Source organism: Microtus pennsylvanicus, chromosome 13 (assembly GCF_037038515.1).
Source record: "Microtus pennsylvanicus isolate mMicPen1 chromosome 13, mMicPen1.hap1, whole genome shotgun sequence".
NCBI lineage: Eukaryota > Metazoa > Chordata > Mammalia > Rodentia > Cricetidae > Microtus > Microtus pennsylvanicus.
In genome coordinates, this window is record NC_134591.1 from 5,103,577 (window position 1) to 5,131,145 (window position 27,569).

The 27,569-nt window shown below is 44.8% G+C and overlaps 2 protein-coding genes across 10 annotated transcripts in view; one reads left to right on the forward strand and one right to left on the reverse strand.

Annotated features, from left to right (window-relative positions):
• Astn2 (astrotactin 2) overlaps positions 1 to 27,569 on the reverse strand; it is a 997,088-nt gene that overhangs the window by 226,437 nt on the left and 743,082 nt on the right. The window lies entirely within an intron of this gene.
• Trim32 (tripartite motif containing 32) lies at positions 9,665 to 20,836 on the forward strand. 5 transcript variants are annotated; one of them, XM_075947018.1, is made up of 3 exons: positions 9,679 to 9,726; positions 15,651 to 15,741; positions 17,777 to 20,836. In XM_075947018.1, exon 3 carries the CDS (start codon positions 17,856 to 17,858, stop codon positions 19,821 to 19,823), a length of 1,968 nt encoding a protein of 655 aa, XP_075803133.1. In that variant the 5' UTR covers positions 9,679 to 9,726; positions 15,651 to 15,741; positions 17,777 to 17,855; the 3' UTR covers positions 19,824 to 20,836. The 5 variants fall into 5 exon arrangements, with proteins under 5 accessions (XP_075803131.1, XP_075803132.1, XP_075803133.1 ...); XM_075947019.1 differs by having other exon boundaries at positions 9,703 to 9,726; positions 17,780 to 20,836; XM_075947016.1 differs by lacking the exon at positions 15,651 to 15,741 and having other exon boundaries at positions 9,665 to 9,726.

Here is a 27,569-nt window from a genome sequence, read left to right on the forward strand (position 1 = left end):
CCAAATAATACAATTAAAAAAATCAGGTACAGATCTAAACAGAGAATTCTCAACAGAAGAAACTCATATGAACAAAAGACTTTTAAGGAATTGCTCAACATCCTTAGCATCAGGGAAATACAAATTAAAACAACTCTGAGATACCATCTGGGCTGTAGGAAATCATACAGCCAATAGCCTTCAAGTTATCCACCCACTTAGGCATGGTCTCATATACTATTTATGCCAATGTAAAGCATGCATCTGGCCTTTTTTTCTGTCTATGGAATTTGGTTTCTGTTCTCTGTTCCAGCAGAGGATTCTGATTTGTGAGTCTACCCCTAAATAAATAATCATCTATTATTCTCAATTCTAAGCTAGTATGGGATTTCTTTTAAGCGTCCTTCTTCACATCTGTTCAGATGAAAGCTTCACCCTAGCACCTGGCATCCATATACTCAAAGAGTCTGGAATGTTCCGGAGGAAGTTCCACCCCAAGCTCCTTCCCCCATCTCTCTCCAAACCCTGAAGCATTTCAGAAAGCTGGCCAAATGACAACCCCTCTTTCAGAGATGCTCAAGACCATTCCCACAGGATATTTAAATGGCCCCCAGAAATCAGACATGTGGTTTTCCAGTTTTCCTTTCCCATCTCCTCCTGGGGGGCAGAAAAATCATCCAGGAGCATTGTTTCCATTAAACCTGGGATTTTTCTACTTTGATTCGATTTGGGGTGGTTTGGATTGCTGCATGAGTGGAGAGGCTTATTGGGGTACAGAAACTTTTCACCACCTTAACCCTGTCAGAATGGCTTAGATCAAGATAGCTCCTTTTATAAAATGTGGGTTGTTTATAGAGTATGGCTTGGAGTATTTCATAGACCTGGATTGGCCTCGGTTTGGACTCTAGTTCTATGCTTTCAGGAGGCAAATTTAGCATGCTATTTAGTTTTTATATCTACCTAGAGTATCATTGAAAGGGTCAGTTATGATGTGTGAGTGTCTATGAAGAGCTCAAAAAATGTACAACTCTTATTAGATGTACTCCTTTTGCAGCTACAATAATCCTAGGTCTGACAAGGATGTAATTTTCCTAAAGTCCCATGTCTGAGTCTGGCTCATTTACTCTGAAAATCTTACATGCTAGGCCACATGCTAACAAATCTGACTGTAAGTAGACAATGTCCTTCAGCGACTTTGCAGCTCACTGGTAACGGTAACAGATAAATGGGCAAATGGATGACTGAAGTCCAATCTTTAATACTCATTTATTACCAACCTCTGAATCTGACCTAAAATTCTTGACTATTAGGTAACACTGCTAGAACGTATTGTTAAACTTAGAAGACTACTAGTTTCCACTAATTCTAAAGCTAAGACTGTAATGATATCTGGAAAACATAAAAAAGATTTCTATAGCCTGTTGTAGCCTGCCTACGTGATATCCCCTCAACACATTTGGTAAGTAGATTGATTTAGGATTATTTGGTTCTGTGAATATAAATGTTCATAGGCCTCTTCCACAATAAGATATGTTATTTTGGATAATAGGAATTTGTGTTTGCAGGGCATAGTTATTCCTTTTTGACTCAATTCTTTTGGGAGAAATAAATAGAGAAGTACAAGGTCTAGTCACCTTTCCTCTTCTGATATCTGAGTTGCAGAGCCTTGAACTAAGGAACTAGCTATTATTCAAAAACTTTTTATAACCCTGTTCCTATCTTGTTTGAGACAGAATTTTGTGGTGTGACCTAGGTTGGCCTGTAGCTCACTATGTATCTATACTGATAAGTTTTTTGTCAACTTGACAGAAATCTATACACATCCAGGATGAGAGAACTTCAGCTGAGAAAAAGCCTCAGTCAGGTTGGCCTGTGGACAAGTCTGTGGGGCATTTTCTTGATTGATGATTGACAATGGCTGTGGCAGCCGTAGGCAGGTGGTCCCGGGAGATGTAAGAAAGGTAGCTGACTACAAACCTGGTGAGCAAGCCAGTAAATAGCATTCCTTTTATCTCTGCTTAAGTTCCCCTTTCCAAGTTCCTGACCTTTTGAGTTTCTGCCTTGACTTCCCTCAGTGGTGGACTGGGATCAGGCTGAATAAACCCATCCTCTCCAAGTTGCTTTTGGCCATGGTCATTATCTCAGCAGTAGACACCAGACTGGAACAGTAGTCCAGGCTCCTTTAGGCTATCAGTTCTACTCAATCATTCTTCCAAGTGCTAGGATATCAAGCACGTGCCGCTACTTATTTTGTGTCCAATTTATTCTAATTTAAAAAGTTAGTTAACAAAGTATGAATTATTCATAACCTCAATCAGTCACCACAACAACCCTTGACTCTACTTTAGAATAAAAATGAAAAAATAAAACAAGGTTAAGGATGCTTCTGATATCTGGATGGAAGTCCAGGTTCTGACAGGTTGCTTTGGCACTTAACCATTGGGCCTCAGTTTTCTTATCTCAGAGCTGTTGTGAGGGTTAGCATAATGGTCTGTCCTGTCCCTTTAAGAAACAAGCCCCGCTCACTTCCTCCCTGACTACTGAGGCAAGCAGATCTTCCTTCTGCTTCCAGCCTGACTTTCTTCCTTTCTGTCACTCTGTCTCTCTCCTAAAGAGGCAGCTTCTGCCTCTCTCCCTTCTCCCTTTCTCCACCTCTCTTTCTCTCTCTCTCTCTCTCTCTCTCTCTCTCTCTCTCTCTCTCTCTTTCTCTCTCTCTCTCTCTTTCTCTCTCTCTCTCTGTCTCTCCAATAAATACCCACTTTCTCTGCATGGCTGCCTAATAGGTCTCTGTCTCTCACCCGCCTTGTGACTCTCTGCCTGGGGCCAGCTACCTTCCTGTCTTGTGGCCGCCACTGGGGACCTGCAGCATTTTATTTTTACTGTAACAGTTGAGCTAAACCTGTAAAAGTGGAGTTAGTCAGAAAGTGCTCAAAGACATTACTGGTTTTTTTTTGTTTATTGTTTGATTGTATAGAGGGTTCACAGCATGATGGAATCTTAAATATGAAAACATAATATTTCATATTCCTTCAGATTCTTAACTAGTACTGTGTGTCAAGGAGCAGGTAGTACTGTTATGTCCAAATCCACGAAGTTCTCCAAAAGCCAACAAGGAGACTGAGCCCCATATGTAAAAGCAAAGAGCCTTTATTTTATGTAAGTTTGCAAACTCGGTCTCTCTTCATGTCCAACATATTGGAATATATGGAGAGCTCTGAGTCGAATTAGAGTTGGTTTTTTGGGCTGGAGAGATGGCTCAGAGGTTAAGAGCATTGCCTGCTCTTCCAAAGGTCCTGAGTTCTATTCCCAGCAACCACATGATGGCTCACAACCATCTATAATGAGGTCTGGTGCCCTCTTTTGGCCTTCAGGCATACATGTAGACAGAATATTGTAAACATAATAAATAAATAGAGTTGGTTTTTTTATAGTAGTAAAGGTGGGGGTCAGGGGTTTCTGAGGTTCAGGACCCCTGATTGGCTGACATTTGTCTAGGGATGTCCTGGTGAGTGTGTACTGGCAGGTGATTCTATCTACACCAGTTGGAATTTTAGGCATTTCCTTTGGATAGTCTGTTCTTGGGTGGTGCTCAGGTTATCTTAGTTTGTGGTCCTTCCTGCAAACAGGTATTGCTTCAGGGTAAACTACTGAGACTCAGACCTCCATTAAACTTTTCGATGGCTGAGGCCTTTGGGTGACCTTGTGGGGGCCAGCCATTATAAGCTAAGTACGAACAGGTCATCCAAAGGAAGTTCTTTACTTCCAACCATTATCACCTGCCAGAGTTGAACTAGGCCCTCGATAAATTTAATAAGAGGTCCGGTCCGTGTCTCAGTAGTTTACCCTAAGGCAATGCCTCATCCCAGATTTCCCAAAGCCCACTAGGACTACCAGCTGTAGAGCCTTCAACCAGTCAGCAAGTTTTCTGTGTTTTGTTTCATGTCAGTAAGCTTTCTGTGTTTTGTTTCATACTTCATCTCTGTCTGTGAGTGGGCCCAAGAACTGTAGTGCCTGAAGATGATTTTCGGAAGTGCAAAAACATCACAGGTGGGGTGCCCCGAGGAGATGTCCTAAGGCCCTTCTGCAGAGGGTGGTTCCCTCTGAGGAGACGCGTGGATAGCAGGTCTCTCAGTTTTCTGGTGAGATACATGGGTAGCATTTCTCAGTTCTGTGGTGTTGAAAGACCTGGATAAATCCAGACCCACTAGCAGGAAAAAATAGAGCCAAAAATCTAAGGGAGAGAAGTATCAGAAATCTAGGATTGGCCGGTTCAGTTTCAGAAACTAGCTGAAGATAAAGTTAAATTGTCATCTTGAGTGTAACCTTGAGCAACAGGGAGTTGCCCCCTTGTGATCATCACTGGTATTTTCGGAATTTTTCTATGAAGCCCTCCCTACACCCTTTCGGATTACTGGGCTGTGGTTTCTTCCTACAAAAGCCCCTTCTTCCGGTCACCAAGGGTCAAAGTCCTCCCTGCGTAGGTTATGAGTCTTGGCCCCAGTGTACTGATTCCTGTCAATAAACCTCGTGTGATTGCAGCAAGGACGGTCTCTGATGAGTTACTGGGGAGGTCGTGTTATCCCGAGACTTGAGTGAGAGTCTCCCCACACTGGGGGCCTTTCAGTGTGACATGCAGGTGGCATGTGTGGATAGCGGTCTCATTTCGATAGCAGGGTGGGTCACATCCACAAAACAGCTTGAAGCTGTGTCTTTGACTTGGTTGCTTGAAGCTGTGCTTTTGGTTTGTTTGGCATCATTGTCCTTCCTGTTTATTGTCCTGTATGTCTGTGTATTGTGTGTTGTGCTTTTGTACTGACTAGACTGACGCTGACAGACACAAATCATGACTTCTTTGACTTTAATATTGTGAATCATTTACAGGACGTTAGAGATAGGACCATAAGCATAGGGGTAAATTTTTTTGCCACCTTAAACATTTCATGAAAAGGAGTCAGTCTTGGGCCCAAGCACAATGCTGTCAGCTGCAGGGCAGCTTGCTTGTGTGGATGGATGGCTGAGCTATGCTGCCTTGTTGCAGTGTAGCAAGGCTGCCAGCCACAGTTCTAGGAGCAGATGTATTACAATAGGATTTCAAACACTGAACAGAGAATCTGGGGTTAATTACTATGGCTTGGAGAGGTTAACAATCTTTTCCCCCAGTGCTGCGCCCTGTCCCTCCCATGCTGGTTGATGAGTTCCCTCTGCCTGCCCTGGGGGCTGCATGCCTCAAACTTCTGGTCAAACCTGACTAAGGTTTGGCTCCATGGGTCAAGGGCTCTTTCAGATCCTATGGGTTATAAATATCTGTCATCATTTATAGGGACTGGTTACAAATTATTATTGGTTAATATACAAAAAAATTATTGTTGGTCTTAAATGTTTCACACCGGTACAGGATTTTATATGATGTAAATTTAAAGGTTTTTTTTTTTATAACGCATGTTTCTGTTATTGTTTAAAATTTGTAGCCATACACCATTGGAAAAAAAACACAAAAAAGACTTTGGTAAGAGTTTTTATGTTGTCTAAATTATGTTTGCTGTGGTTTCTCATACATGCAAATACTAAATGTGCTTGTTTTGTTAAAAAGTTGGTCTGTGTAAGTTTTCTTGCAAACATGGAGCTGAGACTTTATCACTGAGCTCTGGTTACTAAATTTGTGTTAACAGAAAATCAGATGACATTTGGTATAGATAATGTTAAAACTGCTATATGCTGTTTTTAAAAACTATATTAAGGATCTTCCTTTTTTGACCCATGTTTTATTTACTTAAAATCTATGCATGGGTAATTTAAAAAAATTTTGGATTGCCATTTTGCTAGAGTTAAAAAAAATGGATGCCACATGTTTTCACCAGCATCTTGATTAAAGGTGACCATGTGGAGTGGGCCAAACAAATTTCCAAGATAGTTTAGATTGGAATAAATTTTTTGCATGATGACACATTGATTTTTAATATTCTTGATATTGCAAAATGACATTTAAAATTTTAACTTTTTGAAAAAGTGTAATAAGACATCTGTGCTATACAATGTTTTAGATCATTAAAAGCCTAGAAATTAGGGTCAAAGCCATAAGTACCAAAAGCTAACCAAAGACAAAATTATTCTTTTCTTGTGATGCAGAAGACAATGACCTAAGCAGTTTGTTAGAGAGCTTGGAACAGCGTCCACTTCTATAAATCTCAATCTTTTGGAGATTGTTGTACAGGGGCAGTCTAGGACTACCTGTGTGTCAGATGTTTAAATTAAGATTCACAACATAGACAAAACTGCTGTATAGCCTCCTTGTCTTTGCTAACTTTGTTGGGTTTAAGGTATTTGAATAAACTAAGTCATAAATTTTTTTATTAATACTAAAAGGTTATCCTCCTGGGGGAAAAAAATGTTGTTTCTGTCAGTCACTCAGGGTAATTAGAGATTCAATAGCCTTGCTAATGATAACAAACAAAATTCTAGATAATTCTCCTTGTCCCCTTGGCTAACAACTTTGCTTCCAGCCCTAATGCTCTTGCTTCTTCTTATCAATGGATTTGAGCCCTTGGACAGGACCAGTGTTCGATTCCTGTCACCTGTACTTGTGAAGGGGGAAAGAAAAATAAAGAGCCCAGGGCAGCTTTCTCAGGTCAACTTGGTAGAGCAACAAAAAGGTAGACCTTAGCCTCAGTTTACCTTAGGGCAATACCAGCTCTTAGACTCCCTCTTGTTTCCATTTCACCTTGGGACCTGTTCCTTGCCTTTGATTAATAGGATGGTATTTATTTAAAGGGGGAAAAAACTTACAGATCATCGTCCCAGACAACAGCACTCTGCGCAATCAAGAAGGGAGTCTAGTCACTGGAATTGGAGCAGGAAACAAGAGAGAGAGGAGAGGGAAGTGGCCGCTTTTTTAAAGAGAGAGACCACGCCCCAGTGGGCTGGTATCTCAGCGGCTATTGGCTGAAGGAGCGGAAGGACCTCCCGCAACACCTCCCCCTTTTGTTTAAGTAAGAGAATTCTAAACCTACTACGAAATTATATACAATAAGTACAAATATCCTATTCTAACTAGCCTAGGTCTTGTATAATAAATAATTTGGCCAAGTCATGAGAGAAAAGTAACTACATTTATATAGTCTTCAACCCCATGGAAGATCTGAGAAGGGAAATAATGTTACCTGGGTAATTAGAAAGTTCAGTAAAACAAGCATTAATAGCAAGATATAAACTTGTTCTGTGTTTACCCTCAGAATGACTAATTCAGTTTCTTTATTAGCTTTAATTCAAAGTCATTACAGAGTGTGGAGTTGTAGTCTTGTAAAAGCTGCTAACTTATTATATAGACTGCTAAAAAATACAAGTTAGTCATCTTTAAAGTGCCGATATAATTAGTTAGAGGAATAAGCCTTATTTAGTTCCCTGTCTACGTTTTCAAAGTCAAACTTAAAGCAAGTAATAAAAACAAAGTTTGTCTAATCAGACATACCTAGGCAGCCCTCATACTTCTGAGATTTGCAAAATATGGTATTTAAAATAATGATTAAAAAGCTTATTACATTAGACAGAGACTCCAAGATCCTAATAGTAACCCAAGGTCTCCAAAGAAGATTATGAGATGTCAAGAAGTCTCCACCTGGATTACGATGACGTTGACCACTGGAAGAGACGACCCCAGTGCAACACCGGCTTCCAGGACCCAGTCCAGACTGTGAACAAACAGCAGGACCTTGGAGAAATGATTGCAGCACTTTTGCCTAGACAAAATAAGGTCAGTCTTTTCCATGTCCCTCTTCCACAGAAAAAGAAAAAGTTTGCCTTATGGGCCTGGCTTAAACAGTAAGACTGCTGTTCTGGATATTTCTGCCTCCAATGCTATGGAGACCTGGGTATGACTAACTGTATATGCACTCTGGTTCCTGTCATTTTTAATAGATTCAAAAACTATTTGGACTGTACTCAGATATACTTTATTTATTCCTCTGAAATCTCTGATAGTATTGATGGCTAGGAAAGTTATAATGTCAGTTTAATAGCAAAAGGTATCCAGATTCTTTCACAAAGCTATAGCCAACTGTTTAGTTAGGACACGAAGGTATGAGTCAGTTCCTTCTGTTACAGATGCCCGTTGTCTGCTCTTTTTTTACAATATGGATTTTTCTTTAAGTAAATGAATTTTAACTTCTGTTCCTAGTTTAAACTTATCTCAATAGGCTTCCATTTGGCTGGCAGATGCATCTAAGTTGCTGACTACAACTTGCTCTGAATGGCGCTGAGCCCTGGACTTCCTGAAAGCTGATGTGGACCAGTCCAGCTGATGTGAATGCTTCGGGTTTTTTTTTTTTAATGGAGTCTGATGAGTGCCCCCATTGCCTAAATGTCTCCCCCACCTTTGGCTTTCAACCTGCTTGGGCCTGGATAAGAAACACCCCAAATGTCAGCTTTGAAGTAGTTGTGGTAAGGGAGCATGCTGTCCCCATGCTCACTGCCCAAAATAGGTTGAAAGGCTGAGACAAGGGGAAACCCCTTGGCATGGGGGACAGGACAGCTACCTATAGTACCTGGTAATACACTAGGTCGAGAGTTGTCAATTAATTTAAGTAGTTTCATGCCTCCTTAAAACCAGGGGCAAGCAGGACCCAAGATTGTCATCGCTGCTGTGAAGGGGGAAATGTGGGGGCCAGCCATGATAAGCTAAGTATGGACAGGTCACCCAAAGGAAGTTCTTTACTTCCAACCATTATCACCTGCCAGAGTAGAACTAGGCCCTTGATAAATTTAAGAGGTCTGAGTCTCGTTAGTTTACCCTAAGGCAATGCCTGGCTGCAAGAGGAACCACAAGCTGAATTACCCAACCCATACTCAAGAACAGACCATTCAAAGGAAATGCCTAACACTCCAACTGCTGTAGATAGGATCACCTGCCAGTGCACCTCACCAGGACATCCCTAGATAAATGTCAGCCTATCAGATGTCCTAAACCTCAGAGACCCCCTCACCCTCACCTTTACTACTATAAAACCCCGATTCTAATTGAGCTGGGGCTCTCCAATTTTTCCAGTTCGTTGGACATGAGGAGAGACTGAGTTTGCAAACTTGATTAAAATAAAGGCTCTTTGTTTTTACATGCAGGACTCAGTTTCCATATTGGCTTGTGTGGGGACTCCGCGGATTTGGGCATAACAATCTGTTCACAGACCTGTCCCCAAACTACCTTCAGGACCCAGAGGCCACAAAACCTCCCCCCTGACAAGGTTCAGTGCAGGGCTTTGCCCGTTTCAACCTCTGCTGCCTTCACACTACTTGGCAAAGGAAACCTCCTTCCTAAACGCAGTGTGTTCAGCGACTAGGCTGTGTCACGGCAGAAATACCTAGCCCCAGGACCAGCTCATTGAAAGGAGTGTGTTTGTCTTCCCAAGCTGAGGTACAAAGAGGCGTATCTGCGAGGTGCTCGGCCTTTCTGTAGATGACTACTGGGAGATCAGCATTGACAGTCGGGGTTTAGACTCTGAGACAGGGCAAAAAACTGGAGCACAAACTGTGATGGCCTCTGTTTCCAGTGACACCCCTTTCTCTTCAGCTGGGCCGCGAGCGTTGGACCTGAGGGCCTACAAGCCCCAGCATGCCTCGGGGAGGCGGGGCACGGTGATGGACAGGCCGTCCTGCGAATTGGCCGGCCGACGTGGGAAGTGCACAGTGGCGCATGCGCAAAAGGGCGGCGGGCGTGTGGGTTGGCAGCGGTGGATTCGCGTCGGAGCCGCGGGCGGTCAGGTAGGGGTGGGAGGGAAGCAGGGTCTGCGACCAGGGATTGTGGTGGGTCGCTGGGCTCCAAGATTGAAAGGCAGAATTGGGGGACTGGATCGGAGTGGCGGGGACTGGGTGGGGGAGGGATGGGCTCCGGAGCGATTCGGAGGGGCTGGGATGCAGCTGGGGGAGGGGAGCAAAGGGGCTGAGGAGATTTGCAGTTGCAGCATCTAGGGAGGTATGAGGTAATATGGGGGCCCTGCGGAGAGACGGTGTGAAGCCTGTGGGAGATGGGGGGGGATCTGAAATCCCTGGAGAGATCAGGAGTAGAAAGGAATTTGGGAGGCATGGATGAAATAGGTTGGGGGTTGGTGGGCAGAATCTCAGGGGCTTTGAGTCGATCGGTGGAATAGAAAAGCAAGATCAAAGATCAGAACAGCCAGGGTTTTGGAAAAAAGCTAATTGCTGAAGAGAAAAGGATTTCTGTAGTAGAATCTGGGCGAGATTGAGGGGTGAGTTCCCAGGGGAATCAGCATCTAGTTAGCAAATCGCAGCAAAGGCTTGGAGGCAACACGTGAGGCAGGACGGGGGGGGGGGGCGGTTGGAGGTGGCACAAGATGGGGAAAATGCAGATGAGTTCTCAGATCGAAGGAAGTCAGAAATAGGAGGGCTGGAGTTTGGTGCTGGCATACACGAGTGGTAGATGTGGGAATTTGAAAAAAGTAGATTGAATAAATGCAATATCAGAGGGGTGTGAACACAAAAGTAATTGATGAGTTGCAAGGTTGTAGCATACAGTCTAGAAGGTTGCATTCTAGATTGGGGATTCAGGTTGGGAATGGGGTGAATATTGTAACTAGATTGTAGTTTGCCAATTGGTTCTTAGGCTACGAAAGGGGGGTTTGTTGGTTTGTTTGTTTGTTTTGGTCTCTGCGTAATTGAACCAAGGGGGTGTTCTGGAGACCCAGGGACCCGAAAGTAATGCATAAATAAACTATTACGAATGAGCAGGATTTAGGAGAACACATGGGTTTGGGAATAAGTCACAAGTCTTGAGAGATCCTGAAGGAGAGTTTGACATTCTCTGAAGGGCAGAGCCTTCCTCTTCCTAACTAAAGGCCTTTTATCCTGAGACAGGCGTTGCTGTCGCACTGACTCTGACTGGCCCAGCCCCTACCCCTTGCAGGCCCTCCATTATAGGCAAGAAGGGAAGGAGTAGGGGAAATGAAGCAGGAAACTAAGGTCTTCTGTCACCTGCCCCCCAAGCTGTGAGAGATGTTTAAGTCCTCCAAGGTATTGAGCCAAAGTGTTAGGACTGGTAGAGAAACAAGAGGGAGAGCAAGGCTGAGCCTCACAGGTGCTGAGTTTGTAGCCTGTGCCACAGGCCATAATGGTTCTCAGCCACGGGTGATTTGACACTGTCTGAATGGAGACCTTGTCAGTTGTCATAGTTGGGGTGTGGGAGCTATTGGTTTCTAGATAATAACCCTATCAGTAAAGCATTGTCTAGCCTGAAATGCAATTATGCCAAAGTGGAGGGACCTGGCTTCAGATACTCTGAGTTCAGATCCTGGCTCTTTCTCTTCCCGCTCTGTAATTTTTAAAGTTACTTGATCTCTCAGTGCTAGCCCTTTAGGGACCTACATGATCAGATTGTTGTGAGAACTTAGTGAAATAAACCAGGACGCTTACTGTCTGGTGCCCAGTAGCGCTCAAAGCTACCGCTGTAAAAGATTCTATATGTACTGTCTTCTCATTATAGTCTTCTAAATATGCTTTACTATGCCCAGCGCCCAGGTGAAATTAAGGCTTAGGAGGTCATTGGTCCAAGGCCACATAACTAACACCGGCAGAAGGAAAGTGCCGTGTAGATCCCCACCACAGTACGTCTTCCCTTCTCAGCTGTTCCTAATGGAAAGGGGGTGGCCCCGTATGCTGCAGTGGATGATTCTCATTGACCAGGAGAAGTCCTGCACTTTGTTCTTAGTTTGCTCTTACACCAGAGCCTGTGGAAAGATAATGGAAGGAGCTTGGGGTTAGGCAAGATGAGGTGTAGGGAGCTACAAGCTGAGATAAGGAGGCCGCTGGCTTGACAGAACAGCTCAGTGGGGCCTCAGCGGAAGGCAGGAGACTGAAGGAGAGCAGCTACTGCTCTGGCTTCTCTTGGGTATCTTGTCCCTGGACCAGATGGGTAGATTACCTTTATCAACTCCAAAACCAGGTACAACATTACTGAAGCCAGCTTTAAAAACCAAACAGGAGCGGAGGGCAGAAGACTTAGCTGGACTGTCAGCACACATCGCCTGGGAAAATGCCTGATAGGGATTGAGTTAGCCTTGAAATGAGCTTGTTGATGGTCAGGCTCCGGATAAAAACACAGTCAGTTATCGTGAGTGCTGATTAAATTACGTGCTCTCAATGAAGCCTACTGGTTATCCTGCTGACAGTCTAAACGGTATTCCTCATTCTATAGGCCAGAAAGTTAAAAAGCCAAGTGATATATCCTAAGCCATAGAACAAATGCTTAATCTGGCATGTAAACTCAGTTCTATGTGACGCCATTGTTTTCGGGATCTTCTGGCAGTTCCGGGCCCCATGCCAGAGAGAGTGTGTCCAGAGAGAGTCTCCAGAAGTCACGGAGAGTTTGCGAGGTGCTCTCTCTTGTGTGTGCAGATGTGGTACCCTTGGGAGACTGCACTGTGCCTTTCTGATAGAATAGCAAAATTTAAAAATCATTCCTGACTGCATTTCCCAGGCTCATAGCCGGCTTTTGCCTGGAGGGAACAGTTGTCTGGTCTTGCTGGCAGTGGAACGTGTTGAGTGGGTGGAGTGAGGTGCCACTGTGCTCACAGGTGGGCATCCGAGGTGCTGCTCTGCTGCCTACCACCGTGGGTGGAGAACCTGGACAGGTTACTTTGTTCTGAGCGTTACTTGGGATTTGGGATAACACGCCCTTCGCACAGTTAAGAGCATACATGTGATGTACAAAAAATGCCTGGCACGCATTACTCCTTGTTTGCCAAAAGGTAGCAGTTAGATATGATCTTAGCTATCTGCAGGTTATCATGAGTGCCCTCAATCTAAGGTTCAGACTTGTCTCCACTGCCAGAGCTCGGGGAGTAGCAGGTGGTAGCCGTGTGTGCTGGAAATCTTTGTTAGTGGGTGGCCTCTGTGGCACTGAGACAGTTTCACAATTGGTTAAAACTGGGTAAAAGTACACAAGGAGGAAGTACAGCTTGAATACCGTCATTGAAAGGAAGTGATAAGTCTCAAAAAGAAAAAAAGAAGACCACAAACCATGTGAGTGTGTTTGCCCTTTATGTTTAGTGTTTAAATTGGAAAAAAGTTACATCTAGTGTAAAAATTCTCTCTGGCCCCAAGCACAGGGCTAGACTAGTAGTAATTGCTCTCTCTGCAAAGATCTACTTTTAAAGTTCTTCAGTTTTGCTTCTGGCCTAAACCCCCGGAGAACAAAGTGGGGTATGGGGATGAAGGTCTCTAAAGGATGCCATTATACAGAGACTCAAGCACTGACTGTGGATTTTATACTTTGGTTCTGCTCTTACGTTTTTCTTCTGAGATCAGTTGACAATCTCCGAGGAGGCTGAGTTTGAGTGGCTTGAAGGGGTGTCGGTAGCCTTAGGTGTAGTCTGCCTTTGCAAGGCTTATTTCCTAAACAGTCTGAGGAGTGTACTGCTCTGGCAGGCAGTAGCTCCTGCTGCTCCTGCTAATAAAAGTTCTTCTGTGCCTAGCTTTGTGCTGCCTAAGTGCTTTGTGCTCGGTCTCCTTACCCCTACCCTGTGAGGGGTACCGCCGTAAAAGGCCATTTCCTAGCTAAGCCAAGAGGAGGGTAACTTGTCCAGGTCTCCAGTGTAGGTGCTCGGGCTGGGACAGAGCCAGAATGCCCAAGTCCTGCCTGCACGGTCACTCCCGGCCCATGCCCCTTGGCCCAGTGCTGCCCTGGGATGTGTGGACACTTGGTTTCCCTCCCTTGGTCTCAGTTTCCTCAGTTGGTAGATCACTACTCACTCTAGCTTTTCGTACTTCATCTCTGCTAATTACGAAAAGGGCTCCTGCACTTTATATTTTGATCAGAAGTTGTGATTTAATTTACTCATTAGTTTCTAGACTACATTCTCAGTCAAATCCCTCCCAATCTGACCAGTCCTTTTTATTAATTTTTATATGCCTTTGCAGTCCATGAGGGCAGGTCTTCTTTCCCTTCAGAATACAGATTATAAACTGAATTATTTGTGAATGCAAGTACTGGTTATGATTCTTAATATTGCTAACAGAATTACGTTAATAGTTATTGTCATCAACTACTGAAAAGGCATTGCTTGCCTACCAGTTACCACATAAGTATCTATATGCATTATTCCTAGTTCTCATGAATGGATGGAAAGAAAGAAAGATAGATAGATAGACAGACAGACAGACAGACACACACACACATACATATATGCCAGAGAGGTTAAATAATTTGTTAGGCCTGGGATGATGGAATAACTTGCCAGACCTAGAGAGGTTAGGTAACTTAGCATTTGTCCCACATTCTATATGTGATAGTGCTAACATTCTGTCTAGTTCTGTCTGACTTCAAGGATTGTTATATGTCTTCTCTTTGTTTTTCCTGCTATCCAACTACCTCTTTGATGGACTGGCAAAACTCAGGGGTGTCAAAAGAGGAGCCGGCTGTCTTAGATCTGTGAGAACAGATCCAGCTTTACAAGCTCTATAGTCGTGAGATGTTCTGGCGCCAGCTTGGGATGGACAGGGTAAATCATTATGGTGAGGGGGCGAGGGAACAAGGTAAACTGAAGTTACAGAAAGTGGAAAGGCAAGACTTTGGGGTACAGTGAACAATGTGAAATTTGTTCAAGGGCTTGTGGAGGTAGCCAAGATTGTAAATAGTGTGTTGACTTTACAGAGTTTTATAGCTGGCAGGAGGTGCGCAGCACACCTAAAGGCTGGGCATAGTGAGGAGTTTCATTCATGGGAATAGCCTTTTCAGGAAGCTGAATCGAACTGAGCTTCCCTGTGATCCATTCTTATCCTAACAGTGGTCAGACAGGCCCGTCTGGAGAAGAGGCTGGGTCGCGGTCGGCCCGGCTTTTGGTTCTGTGTCAGGTTGAGTGACAGCCATGTCTGTGATGGTGGGAATAGAAGCAGTCAGGAACTTTTCAGGTTTGTGCTTCCCCAAATCCGGAAGCTTCAGGCCATGGATTTTGGACATCTTTTTGGAGAACCTGGTGAAGCTGTGGACTGGAGAAATAGTTTTTGTTTGGTTGTGAGCATAGTCAACTCATTTTATAAAGCTGGTAGCTTACACGGGCAAAAAGCTTTTGAATTGAAAGAGGTAGTGTAATATTCCAGAAATCTGGGGAAATAATTTGCTGGTATTTTTACACATTGGCAGACTTGTTTAGCAATCTGGTCTGCAGTGCCAGCTCCAGGAAGAACAGATGTCCTTGCACAATGTAAGGTAACATGCTTGGGATCCATGCACCAAATGCTGCCCTCAGTCTGTTGTCCCAGATGACAGGACAGAAAAAAAGCCACTGTTCAGGACTGAGAGGCTGCGTGGATCCCGAGTCAGGGCTTCTATTGGGGTTTCTGTGGCACTGCCCCAGATCCAAATTGAGAATTCAGCATTCACAGTTTGTGATACCCACAGGAGACCATTTAAGGTTCATGCTACCCGTAATTTGTTGTTTTGTCAAGGCATGGATTTAGCTGTAACGGGTTGCAAAGAAAGAGTGTGGAACTGGGTCCCCCAGCTAATAAATCGATTTAACCCACTCTGTGTTGTCTAAATCTTAGAGGCAGATGATTGCTCCATTTTCAGGCAGAAAAGTATGTGTTTGAAAGGCAGTGTATCTTAGAGTGCGGGCAAAAGCACTTGTTAATATTGAATGGCAATTTGGTTTTTTTTGGGGGGAGCTTTTTAGAAAAATCTTGGAAGCAATATTAGCTTAAAAATAAGTAAAGGTATTTGTTCTAGAAGGTCCTGCCAGGTTTGAACTGAGACCTCTGAACCAGGTTTTTTTTTTTTAATTTCAGTTTTCTATTGGTAAAGTGGGACAATAAAAATCTTGTCCACATTACATTGTTCCAGTGAGGATTAGGTGAGAATAAGCGTGGACCACACTGCAGCACAGAGGAGGTCCTAGGGTACCCAGTGAGGTGCCTAGATATAGAGGGACTTTCTGTAGGAGAAGCTGGTATTAGGCAAATGTTGTGTCTGCTGTGTTTCCATTAACCGCTCCTTCCGATGTTCCTGGAGAAAGCTGATGATGTGGATGGGGCTTTCTTCACCTAGCTGCTGTCTGTTAGACCAAGCTAACCCCCGTATTGCCTCTTCCTCCTTAATGGCCAGTTGCCTATCAGCAGACTGCAGATAAGATTTGCACCTAAGAAAGGCTTATTCATGTGCCTTACTGTGCTGGATGTATTCATTCTAATTTTAGGTGTAAGTCAACAAGGGCATAAGACTGCAGTCTGTTTCATAAGCAGTATGTCTACGGAAGAATAGGGATATTCACGATACAGCTTGGGTGACATGGTGCTACTTAAGCCAGGAATGAGCTGTTCTGATGAGGAACCACTGCTTTTCAAATCAGCTGGGCCTGAATATTTGGTCATCTTTTGCACTTTGCTGCTTCCCTTGTGCCTCTTGTTTTTCACATCTCACTGAGTGTTTTTGCTTTTCTACCCGTCCCCAGTTCACTTGCCTCAAGTGGGCCTCTCGCTATAGCTTCTAAACTGGTTTCTCTGACCCTCCCCACAGACAGCCTTCTCATCCTTGTGTACATCATGTCCTTGCTGCAGAGCTCTTGTCCCAGCAGACCCCTCAATGAATTTCCTATTTGACTTTCACAAGAAGGTTACTTTGTGCCCTGAATATCGCTAATCATCCTCAGTACCGCTCTGCATTTTCATGGCTCCCAGTATATTCTGCAGATTTACCACGAGGCTAAGAGAGACCCAGAGTTCACTTAGGGCCTTCCTGGTGCACTCACAGTAGTGTGTTCTTTCATCTGATCCTTCCGTGAACCCAGTAAAGGGTGTGCTGCTTCCAGTTTTCAGATGCAGAAAATTAAATATAGAGAAATCGAGTGTTCTCTGCTCTCCCCCCAGTAGACAGAACTTAGCGCTTACCATTTGGTCTCTCGGCTTTGTTGAGGCCAAGCCCCCTTCCAGCTGCCTTTTCTCCCATCTCATTTCTGTGTTCTTCCAGGCCCAAGTAAGTGCTACAGCCTCTAACATTCAGTTTTCCTTTAAGTAAGAACGAGTCTCCTTCAGTATCTATCAGACTGAGTCTGCCTCGATTCCTAACTTTCCTATCTTGTCTCTAAAGCAGGGCAGGATATGCATGCTGAAACTCAGTGTCTTGTATGTGATGCCTAGGCTGCAGGGGGTGGCTAGGTAGGAAGACAGACAAATGAAAAGTCTGCGACTTCCTTACCTGAAGTTTTCTAGATCAAGGGTTAGGGTTAGTCATCAGCATTTTCTCTCTCTGAATAATTCCTTGGCCCATAAACATCACAGACCATAAACCCTATGACAGAATAGAAAGTCTTCCACATCAAACTCACACAGTATTCTTTGCTTAAAATACCTTTACATCTCATGGCTTCGTTGCTTTCAAGACTTAATCTTCCAGGTAGCACCACCTGTGAGCAGCCTGCCTCAGCTGTCAGGTTCCATCACTAGCCACTGTCCCACTGAAGTGCTGTGGACCTGCACATGATTGTCTCTGCGGTCTGTGCGTTTCTGCTGTATATTGTATTATTCAACCCTTCCAATAACCATGTAAGATAGATGCTGTCATTTCTATTTTATAGATGATAGGGAAACTGACCTTTAGGGGGTTTTGGCTCCTCCCTGAATTTGCTCATACATAATGTTTTAATGTTTTTTTTTCTGTGTTTCACCATTGCCTGAGACACCTTGACTGCAATAAAACATTTGTTAGATAAGTAAATGATTAAGTGGATGATTATAACTATAGTATAGGCAGGATTAACTTACATAGGCAGTAGACAAATGAATAATGGTTTGCTTTTCTCTTTAGCAGGAATTTGACCCTGGGGCATGAATATTGAGCTGTTCGGCTCTGGGCTGTGTTAGCAGGAACCTTTGCAGGAAGAGCCATGGCCGCTGCAGCAGCAGCTTCGCATCTGAACCTGGATGCTCTCCGGGAAGTGCTAGAATGCCCCATCTGCATGGAGTCTTTCACTGAAGAGCAGCTGCGGCCCAAGCTGCTGCACTGTGGCCATACCATCTGCCGCCAGTGCCTGGAGAAGCTCCTGGCCAGTAGCATCAACGGCGTCCGCTGTCCCTTTTGCAGCAAGATTACTCGCATCACCAGCCTGACTCAGCTGACGGATAACCTGACCGTGCTGAAGATCATCGACACAGCGGGGCTCAGTGAGGCCGTAGGTCTGCTCATGTGCCGAGCTTGTGGCCGGAGGCTGCCTCGACAGTTCTGCAGAAGCTGTGGGTTGGTGTTGTGTGAGCCCTGCCGGGAGGCAGATCACCAGCCCCCTGGCCACTGTACACTCCCTGTCAAGGAGGCGGCTGAGGAACGGCGGAGGGACTTCGGGGAGAAGTTGACTCGCCTACGGGAACTTACGGGAGAGCTGCAGAGGCGGAAGGTAGCCTTGGAAGGTGTCTCCAGGGACCTTCAGGCAAGGTATAAGGCTGTTCTTCAAGAGTATGGCCACGAAGAGCGCAGGGTCCAGGAAGAGCTAGCCCGCTCTCGGAAGTTCTTCACAGGCTCTCTGGCCGAGGTTGAGAAGTCCAACAGTCAGGTGGTAGAGGAACAGAGCTACCTGCTCAACATCGCAGAGGTGCAGGCCGTGTCTCGCTGTGACTACTTTCTAGCCAAGATCAAGCAGGCTGATGTAGCCCTGCTGGAGGAGACGGCAGACGAGGAGGAGCCGGAGCTCACTGCCAGCCTGCCCCGGGAGCTTACCCTGCAAGATGTGGAGCTCCTTAAAGTAGGGCACGTCGGGCCTCTGCAGATCGGGCAGGCTGTGAAGAAACCCCGGACAGTGAACATGGAAGACTCGTGGGCAATGGAGGGGGCAACAGCATCTGCTGCCTCCGCCTCTGTCACCTTTAGAGAAGTGGACATGAGCCCTGAGGAAGTGGTTGCCAGCCCTAGGGCCTCCCCTGCCAAGCAGCGGAGTTCTGAGGCAGGCTCCAGTATCCAGCAGTGTCTCTTTCTCAAGAAGATGGGGGCAAAGGGTAGCACCCCAGGCATGTTCAATCTTCCAGTCAGTCTCTACGTGACCAGTCAGAGTGAGGTGCTGGTCGCTGACCGTGGCAACTATCGCATCCAAGTGTTCAATCGCAAAGGCTTTCTGAAGGAGATCCGCCGCAGCCCCAGCGGCATCGACAGCTTTGTGCTAAGCTTCCTCGGAGCCGATTTGCCCAATCTCACGCCTCTCTCAGTGGCCATGAACTGCCATGGGCTGATCGGTGTGACTGACAGCTATGACAACTCCCTTAAAGTCTACACCCTGGATGGCCACTGCGTGGCCTGTCACAGGAGCCAGCTGAGCAAACCGTGGGGCGTCACAGCCCTACCGTCTGGCCAGTTTGTGGTGACTGACGTGGAAGGTGGGAAGCTTTGGTGTTTCACGGTGGACCGAGGAGCAGGAGTCGTCAAGTACAGCTGTCTCTGCAGTGCTGTGAGGCCCAAGTTTGTCACCTGTGATGCCGAAGGCACCGTCTACTTCACCCAGGGTTTGGGTCTCAACGTGGAAAACCGGCAGAATGAACACCACCTGGAGGGTGGTTTCTCCATTGGCTCCGTGGGCCCTGACGGGCAGCTGGGCCGGCAGATCAGTCACTTCTTCTCGGAAAATGAGGATTTCCGCTGCATCGCTGGCATGTGTGTGGATGCTCGCGGTGACCTCATTGTGGCTGATAGCAGCCGCAAGGAAATTCTCCACTTTCCCAAGGGTGGGGGCTACAGCGTTCTGATTCGAGAGGGTCTTACCTGTCCAGTGGGCATTGCCCTCACGCCTAAGGGGCAGCTGCTGGTCCTGGACTGTTGGGATCACTGCGTCAAGATCTACAGCTACCATCTGAGAAGATATTCCACTCCTTAAAGAAGAGAGATACCAGTTTCTTCTTTCCCCCAACTGAGTTTCCTTCCCTTTCCTTCCCTGGTTGTTGATGGTACTGTGGAGTAGACGTGGCCTATGTCCTGATTCTAGCCAGATTGCTCTAGAATTGTAGAAACTCTAGTTTTCAGTGCTCTTTCCCTGTTATTCCCCTTTCCCAAATCCTCTTTCCCTCTTGCCTAAATTTAGAGCTTTAACAGGTACCTTTCCCAAATAGGAGAGACGATGCTGTTAGCCGAAGTTGCTTACAAGTTAGACGTTTCCACGGCTTTAGTAGGCGGCCACTGTAGCGCTTTGCCCCTGTGTTTGAGATTTGTACTGGTATTGAATCGACGTTGATTTTGCTCCTCCCTAGTTTGCCGTTTCCTACCTATTATAATATGCGTCATCTGTGATACTGTAACTCCGGCTGTGTCCGTGTGCATGCTCCGTGGGGTCAGCCCCTCCCTTCAGTGATAGATCTCTAGCATGGTGTGCGACTGAGTCGTTAAGTGCCACCAGAAGTGACACACAGTCCCTTTGGGAAGCAGGGCCTCTTGGCTGGGGGATTTCTGCCACCATGGATTGTCTTTTCATTGCAGATGTGCCAGAGGATGGGTTGACCCTAGTCGGATAGCGTTGAAAACGTCAATCTAGAAATTGCTTTGTGAAGGAGTTCATAGGTGAGAACTATGCCATAGCCAAGGCAGATGGGAACATGCAAACATGCTAACATATCCAGCAAATTTGGCATTTTTCCCTCTAGGTCTCATACCATTTCGTACTCTTTCCTCTGATGTGTGCTAAGAGTTATCAGAAAAATAACCAACAATGCAGGAAGGTTGACACATCCATTTTCATTACTGATGAACAATCCGTTAGGTAACTGTTTTCTTCAAGTGAGTGCATATTATTTGACTTTGAAATTTATTTCTGTTTTATCAAGCATTAAACTAATTGATAACTTTCTTCATCACTGATGTTCATTTTTTAATTAAATATGAATTTCAGAAGACAAAGGGTTGTATTGTGCTATTTTTTCCTATCTGTACTGTGTTCTTTGACAGCGTAGCATTTTATCTAGTTCAAGATGCAATTCCGAATACCATCATGTAAAGATAAACAGATCCCCACACCCACGTGTATTTGAACAGAATCAGCCTAGCATCACCAGCATCCTGCTCAAAACTGAGTCTCCTTCTTTGTGCTTTTTGTAAAAATTGTAGTACGAAAAGCTAGAGTGAGTAGTGATCTACCAACTGAGGAAACTGAGACCAAGGGAGGGAAACCAAGTGTCCACACATCCCAGGGCAGCACTGGGCCAAGGGGCATGGGCTGGGAGTGACAGTGCAGGCAGGACTTGGGCATTCTGGCTCTGTCCCAGCTCGAGCACCTACACTGGAGATCTGCAGACTTAGGAACCTGTAGAACACTTTGTGAAAGCCATTAGGCTACAAGGTAATCTGATGGTGTGGTCTGGCTGCAGCTGCAGATTGGGTGCTGTCCTTCCCATGACCCCTGTGCTTCCTCTGCAAACTTAGGAACCTACAAGGTAATCTAGTTCCCGCTTATCAGTCATGGCAACTGGATAGTTTGCTTAGCAAAAGAAAACAAACAAAAATGCCGTCTGTGTCTCGGAACGGTAAGAGAATACTGGCCCGCTTGCCAGAGTGCTCACTAGTAGACATTTCTCCAGCTGCAGAAGATTGCCTGTCGGGAGCTGCCCTACTGCTCCAGCCCTTGGAAATGGCCTCTTTTTTCCCCCACTTTCATGCTTTTTAGGCTTATATTTGAGAACTGGAACCTCCCTCAGCTGTGTCCTCCCCCCAGCCACAAGTGTGCTAATAAAGTCTTTCTGCTCCTTTCTAGGCGCTAGCTAATGTTTAAACGCCCGTGCCCGTTTGTCCATGTGTATGAGCTTCACTGAGGCCTGTACTCGGCTCTGACGTAGAAGAAAAGCAAATGACAGTCAATCGATTAGTTTGACCTTTCTCCTTTGTCATTTTTGGAGCAATACAGGGAGATTCATTCCTTCTGTTGTTAAGTACTAGAGGTTAGGTACTCTACCAAGAGTTTAAAGGAAAAATAAAACTAGTTAAAATTAGTTAACTTTTTATGTAATTAGTCCAGCATCTTTCTTGTCTGCTGTGTTTGAACTCTGTTCTGCCACGGTGTCAGTGGTAATGGGGATCCATCTAAATGCAAGCTTGTTGAGGCTGTCCTCAGACTGGCAGTGTTTTCAGTGGAAAGTTCACTGGATTTAGTCAGGCTTGTGTCTGACTTGAGGCTCTGTCTCCTCCAGGTATCTGTAGGCTGCAGGTGGTCTCAAAGTAGTCTCCATACACATTGGGAGAAAATAGGAAAATCACCTTTAGCCATGATCTTGATTTTTCTCTAACGCAAGCTGTGGTTCACATCTCCCTAATGTCTTTGCGTATTATTTGTTACAATTTTATTGTGTGCTCATGGAAAGCAGAAGGCGCTTTGGGGTACACCTCATCTCAGGCCAATTGTTCCCGTTCTCTAGGTATTGTCTCAGTTATTGGCCATTTGTAACCCTGCTAAACTCTAGTTTCCTTATCTAGTAAAAGGAAGTGGCAGTTTATATCTCAAAGGGTGAAAGTTATGGGAATTGAAAGATAACAATGCCATGGTGTGTGTAGAACTGCCCAATTAAGAAAATGACTTTCTGTAGAGGGTAAAGAATTCCCTTTAGTGGGGAGCTGATATACGTTCTCTGTAAATGCTGACGAGAAATTCCAGGCCTGTTGCTGAAGCAACAGTTTATTCAAAATGGCCTGGCTTCTTGATTAAAAGGCCAATTGGACCAAGAATGGTTCTGTTGGAATGGGGAAGGCAGAACCCATCTCTGCAAAGCTGCATAGATCCTAGTCTGATTTTGACAGCGAGTTAGGTAACATCTTGACTCTGAGAGGTTAAATGGATTAAAGCGAGTGGGATTTTAGAGAGGTTCATTGAAGAAAATTTAACTTGGAATCATGCATTTTTGCTACTAAGTCAGCATAAAATGAGTTTTCCTTCAATCCAGTATTCATAGAGTCAGAAAAAAAAGAGCCACAAGTTCAATTATGAGGAAGAAGTGTTGGGACGTGGTTGTAACCTGGACTTGGGAAGTGGAAGGTGCTGCTCGTGTTCCTGCTCCCCTGCTTACTAGCTCTGTGATGATTTCTGCCTTTGTGCTCTTTGCTTCTGGCTCCAGCTCTCCTGGATAGTGATGAAGAAATGGGAGGTGGAAAGTAGCAGCCTGAATGGCCCTTCGAGTCATGTGGGAACTAGATACTGTCCCTGAAGCTACTCTCATTTGTGCCCTATGGAGGAGAGGAATTGGTGAGGATCCTATCTGCCCCAATACTGAAGGGAAATTCTTCAGTAACTCACACAAATCCTGACTGAGACATTAGCAGTTTGTATATGTCAAATGCAGGGGCTTTTGTTTTCTATACAACTGAAATCAGAAGTTCCCTCTAGTGATTTACTGTTTACTTGGTTATAACAACATTGCATATTTTCAAAAATAATAGGGCCTGGGATCCTATTCATTCATTCACCTGCTCATTAAACACACGAGACATCTACTGTGTTATCAGCAAGAGTCGGATGAGTAATGAGTGCAAAGACAGATCAATCATGACCCTCACAGTCAGATAGCTGTAGTCTGGCTGCCAAAATAAAATAATGTAAACCAAATACACTGAAAGATAAGATAAATGGTGTAAGACAAAATATGCCAAGTGTTGCAGTAAAAAATGCTGGCTGAGGGACTCTGGTTGCTGAAGCACCTTCAAGTTAGGGGAGCCTTGCAGAAGAATAGGCTTGTACCCGCAAATTAAAAGCAGAGCAGAGCGAGGAGCCGAAAGATTTAGACGTCCACTTGACCTGTGAGGGTGAAGGGTTCTTTATCCAGGGCTGAGCCTCACCCTTTCTTTCATTGACGATGAGGCTCAGTGAGGCTTCCCTTGTGATCAGAATCTAGGATTCTCAGTAATCGAAGGCGAAGATAGAGTTAGTTGGAATCACTGATTTGGCATTTTCCCCTAAATTATTTTTCTGCTTTTAAGATCATGAAATGATGTGAAACCATTTCTCAAAAGCACGAACCAGATGAGTTTTGTGCTCCGTTATTTTGTAGTAGAGCATCATCCTTTTTTTTTGTTAATTTTTGCCGGAAATTTGTATAATTCACCATTGCTGCTTTGCCCCCTGCTGGTAAGAAAGCTCAGGTGCTCGGGGGCCTTCACTACCTGCATTTACAGCCCATTGGCCACAGCCTGTGAATGGGAAGGTCCCTGGCCATCCCTACCTCCAAGCTACAAAAACCAAGCCGCTCTGATTTGCCTGCTCAAGTAATTCTTGAACCTTCCCAGGAGTACAGCATTCCTTCTAGAAAGCCGCCTGTGTGGGTAATAAACACGTTCATGTCTGTCTGTCTCGTGTGAAAGTTAGTGCCACTGACTTCAACGTTGGAAACCATGTTTTCTGGAAAGGTTCCACTTTGTGGGGCTGACTGCAGTAGTTGGCACAGCAAGCTGGGGCCTAGGCAGTCACCACCATTAGAGGGCTCCCAGGGTTTGGCTTAGCTTGCTAACTAGTTTGGAAGGGCTCTCATGTTTTGTCACCTGGGCCATGCTGTGGCTGCATTTGCTGACCCCTACCAGTTAGACATACACTCAGCTAGGTTGGAAGTTTCGATGGCCACTTCAGAACACAGCACTAATCCTGCTCATCCTGGATCCGCCCAGACCTGAGCTCCCTCAGAAGTCTGCATATTAGCACAGGCTGTGACTGCAGCCAAGACTCCGAGGAATGACGCTTAGCCTGTTCATTTGGTCACTTGTCCCTCCCCGCCCCCATTCTCTCCAACGCTAGACAATAGCCTGTGAACTGCATGGCCTACAAGTCACCCATGTGAAGGAAAGTTTTGTGGAATATGAAAGTCTAAAAATAGATAGGTTGACATGACTGAATAGAACATCTGTGCCCCTTGGTCAGAATAGGTCTGATCGTTAGAGCTGAAGTTTGAAACCCCTATGTCAGACCTACTTAGAGAGGCATTATCCCTAAAGCATCCATAGTACCTGCACAGTGTGGATAGGGGATGGATTCAAGTGTGACTTAGGCCCAGCATCTTAAACCCTTGAAAGTAACACGGCTGGGACTAGAGGAGGAAACAAGAAGGTTAGCTAGGATTCCCCATCCCAGTTACATCTAATATTGCCCAAACACTTGAATACAGGAGGACAGACAACAGGAACGAACAGAACACGATCATTGTTTGACCCAATTGAAACTCCAAACCTTACTAAAATGATTTATATTGCCACACCAAACAACATAGAAATTTGCTCATTGGCTTTTATATCTCTACAGTCTGCCTTTTGAATTGACTTTTAACATTTGCTGAAATTGGCAAAACTGTGTCCTTAAAAGTGGGATGAGATTATACCTTTATCTGAGAATTCCCCTGAATTTAAACAGAGTGCCCTGTAATCTAGGGGTAGCTCTATTGAGAACATTTCAGGCCACATAAGGAAGATAACTATGTATGTTTCATTTTAGTCAGCAGCCTTGGCTACATTTCCCATCACCCCAATTACCCATTACCCTGACTATCCCACAGTGGGCATGGACATGTTGATCAAATGAGTAATAAATTTGGATTAAGTCTTGGATTCTAGGCAGCTGCCTTGACAAAATGGGACTGCATGGACTTCCTTTTCCTCCTCCTCCTGTTAAGTAAAATGGCTAATATGGCTAAGTTTAAATGAAAAGAAGGCCTTTGAGGTTTGAAACTCATATAGTAGACCTACTTAGACAAGAGTTATTACCCCCGCAGGTTCACCATCGAATGGCTCAATTTAGACTGTTCTTAAACCCACACAGAACAAATGGCTCCTCACAGTGCATTGTTTGTTGTAGTCTTAATGTGGAGGGTACACCTCCTAAGGCTACCATGCTGATTACTGCTGAAATTAGTAACTCTGACCAACAACTGCTAAGTATTTTGTAGTTGTTGATCTGAAAAAAAAAAGATTAAGTTTCTGTAGCTGTTTTAACCCACTGGACCAGTTTGCCCGCACCCTCAATGGACACAACAATGGCTATGCTCTCACCCAGTCTTTGTATACAGATCTTAACCACAGCCACCTTTGATGACATCACACTGAGCACATCTTTCTCCAAACTATTCATTTGTCACCTTCTATGAGGGCATGCAAATGATCTACCAAGAAAGTTCATCAAGGGAGATGGATCATTAAATCACACATGGTAAAAGTTCTTGCCACATTGGTCATCTTCTGCAAAGCTCTAACTTCTAAAGATAACGTATTTCTCACTTCTAGTTTTACTTAAGTTCCATCTAGCAACTGACAAATGGGCCCATCTTGACTGGACTTCTGTCCAACAAAAGCCCCTATAAATATAATACAGTCTTACATGCCTCCTGAATGATAGCTGTAAGTTACCTCTTTACATCTGTCTCCTTAGCTTCTCCTATCTGCCATTAGGATGCAGTAACTGGCTACATACTTGGCTATTCTAGAAGTAGGTCAGATATCAGATATCATGGGATCTGAGCCATTCCACATTTAGCTGCCTGCTAAACTTTGGGTCACATAAACAGCATCCTGAAAGCTTAGTGGGGGCTCTTTGCTATACCATAGAGCCATATGGTGTACTCCATCTGCTGTAGAAGACTTTCCCTAGTCATCCCTTGCCAGGATGAGGAATGGATGTCTCTGGGCTAGTCAGAGACAGTAATACTTAGTGAAATGAAGGTGCATTGAAACCATAAATAAAACCAAGCAAAACCCTTCCATTTCACTCTGAGGATAATGACCAAGAATAAACTTTTTTCTCATCAATGAATTCCAAATACTTAGTATGTATGAGGACTATTCTTAAATATTCTATAAGGATTTGTGCAAATAAAACTGAGCCCAAACTGAACGACATAGGCAGGCTGCCTGAATGCAATAAAGGCTATATAAATAAAATGTCAAAAACAATATGGAGTTTGATGGTGGAGTAACTCCGCAGAGAAATAAATTGCAAAGAGAAACTTTCCGTTTATTCTGGGGGGCTGGGAGTTTGGGAGGCACTCTCTTCTGTGACTTCACCATCATTTACAACTGGGTCCCAACTTTTTATTTTTTAAGTATTAACCGTTTCTTTTTTCTCACTGGATCAGTGCATATCCAGTTGCCTTTTTGATTGGCCAGTTTCATAGCTTTTGGTGCCTCAGACTGGACGTGCTCAATGAGGACGGCGGCTCTGCAGAATCTAATACCCCTTCCTCACTCCGCCGATGGAGCACTAGCAGCCAATTAGGCTGCTGAGCCTGGAAGCTTGGCACTTTCAGGCATTCATTGCTGCTTCCCTTCCACCTCCCATGATTCCATCACAAGGCCAAGGCTTGCACGTAGGTTAGTTCCCTCCCACAGGTGTCCATCATGACTGCAGGCTTAGTTTTCAGAGGTGGAAAGCAGTGAAACTTTTAGTGTGTGAAGCTAGGAGGAGCGTCCTTAGGTTACTGGAACAATGCCGAGGTCAGCTGTGAATAGGGCTTATTAATTTTCCTGAGGATAATCTTATAAAAAGGCATTTATTTGGCCTTTCTGGTCTTCTGATTTCTGATTCATGATGGAACTTCTTGCCCTGATGTAAGCCCCTGCCTCTGTCATTCGTATTTTTCCAAACATCCGAACAAAAATTTCTGACTGACTTGAGGTC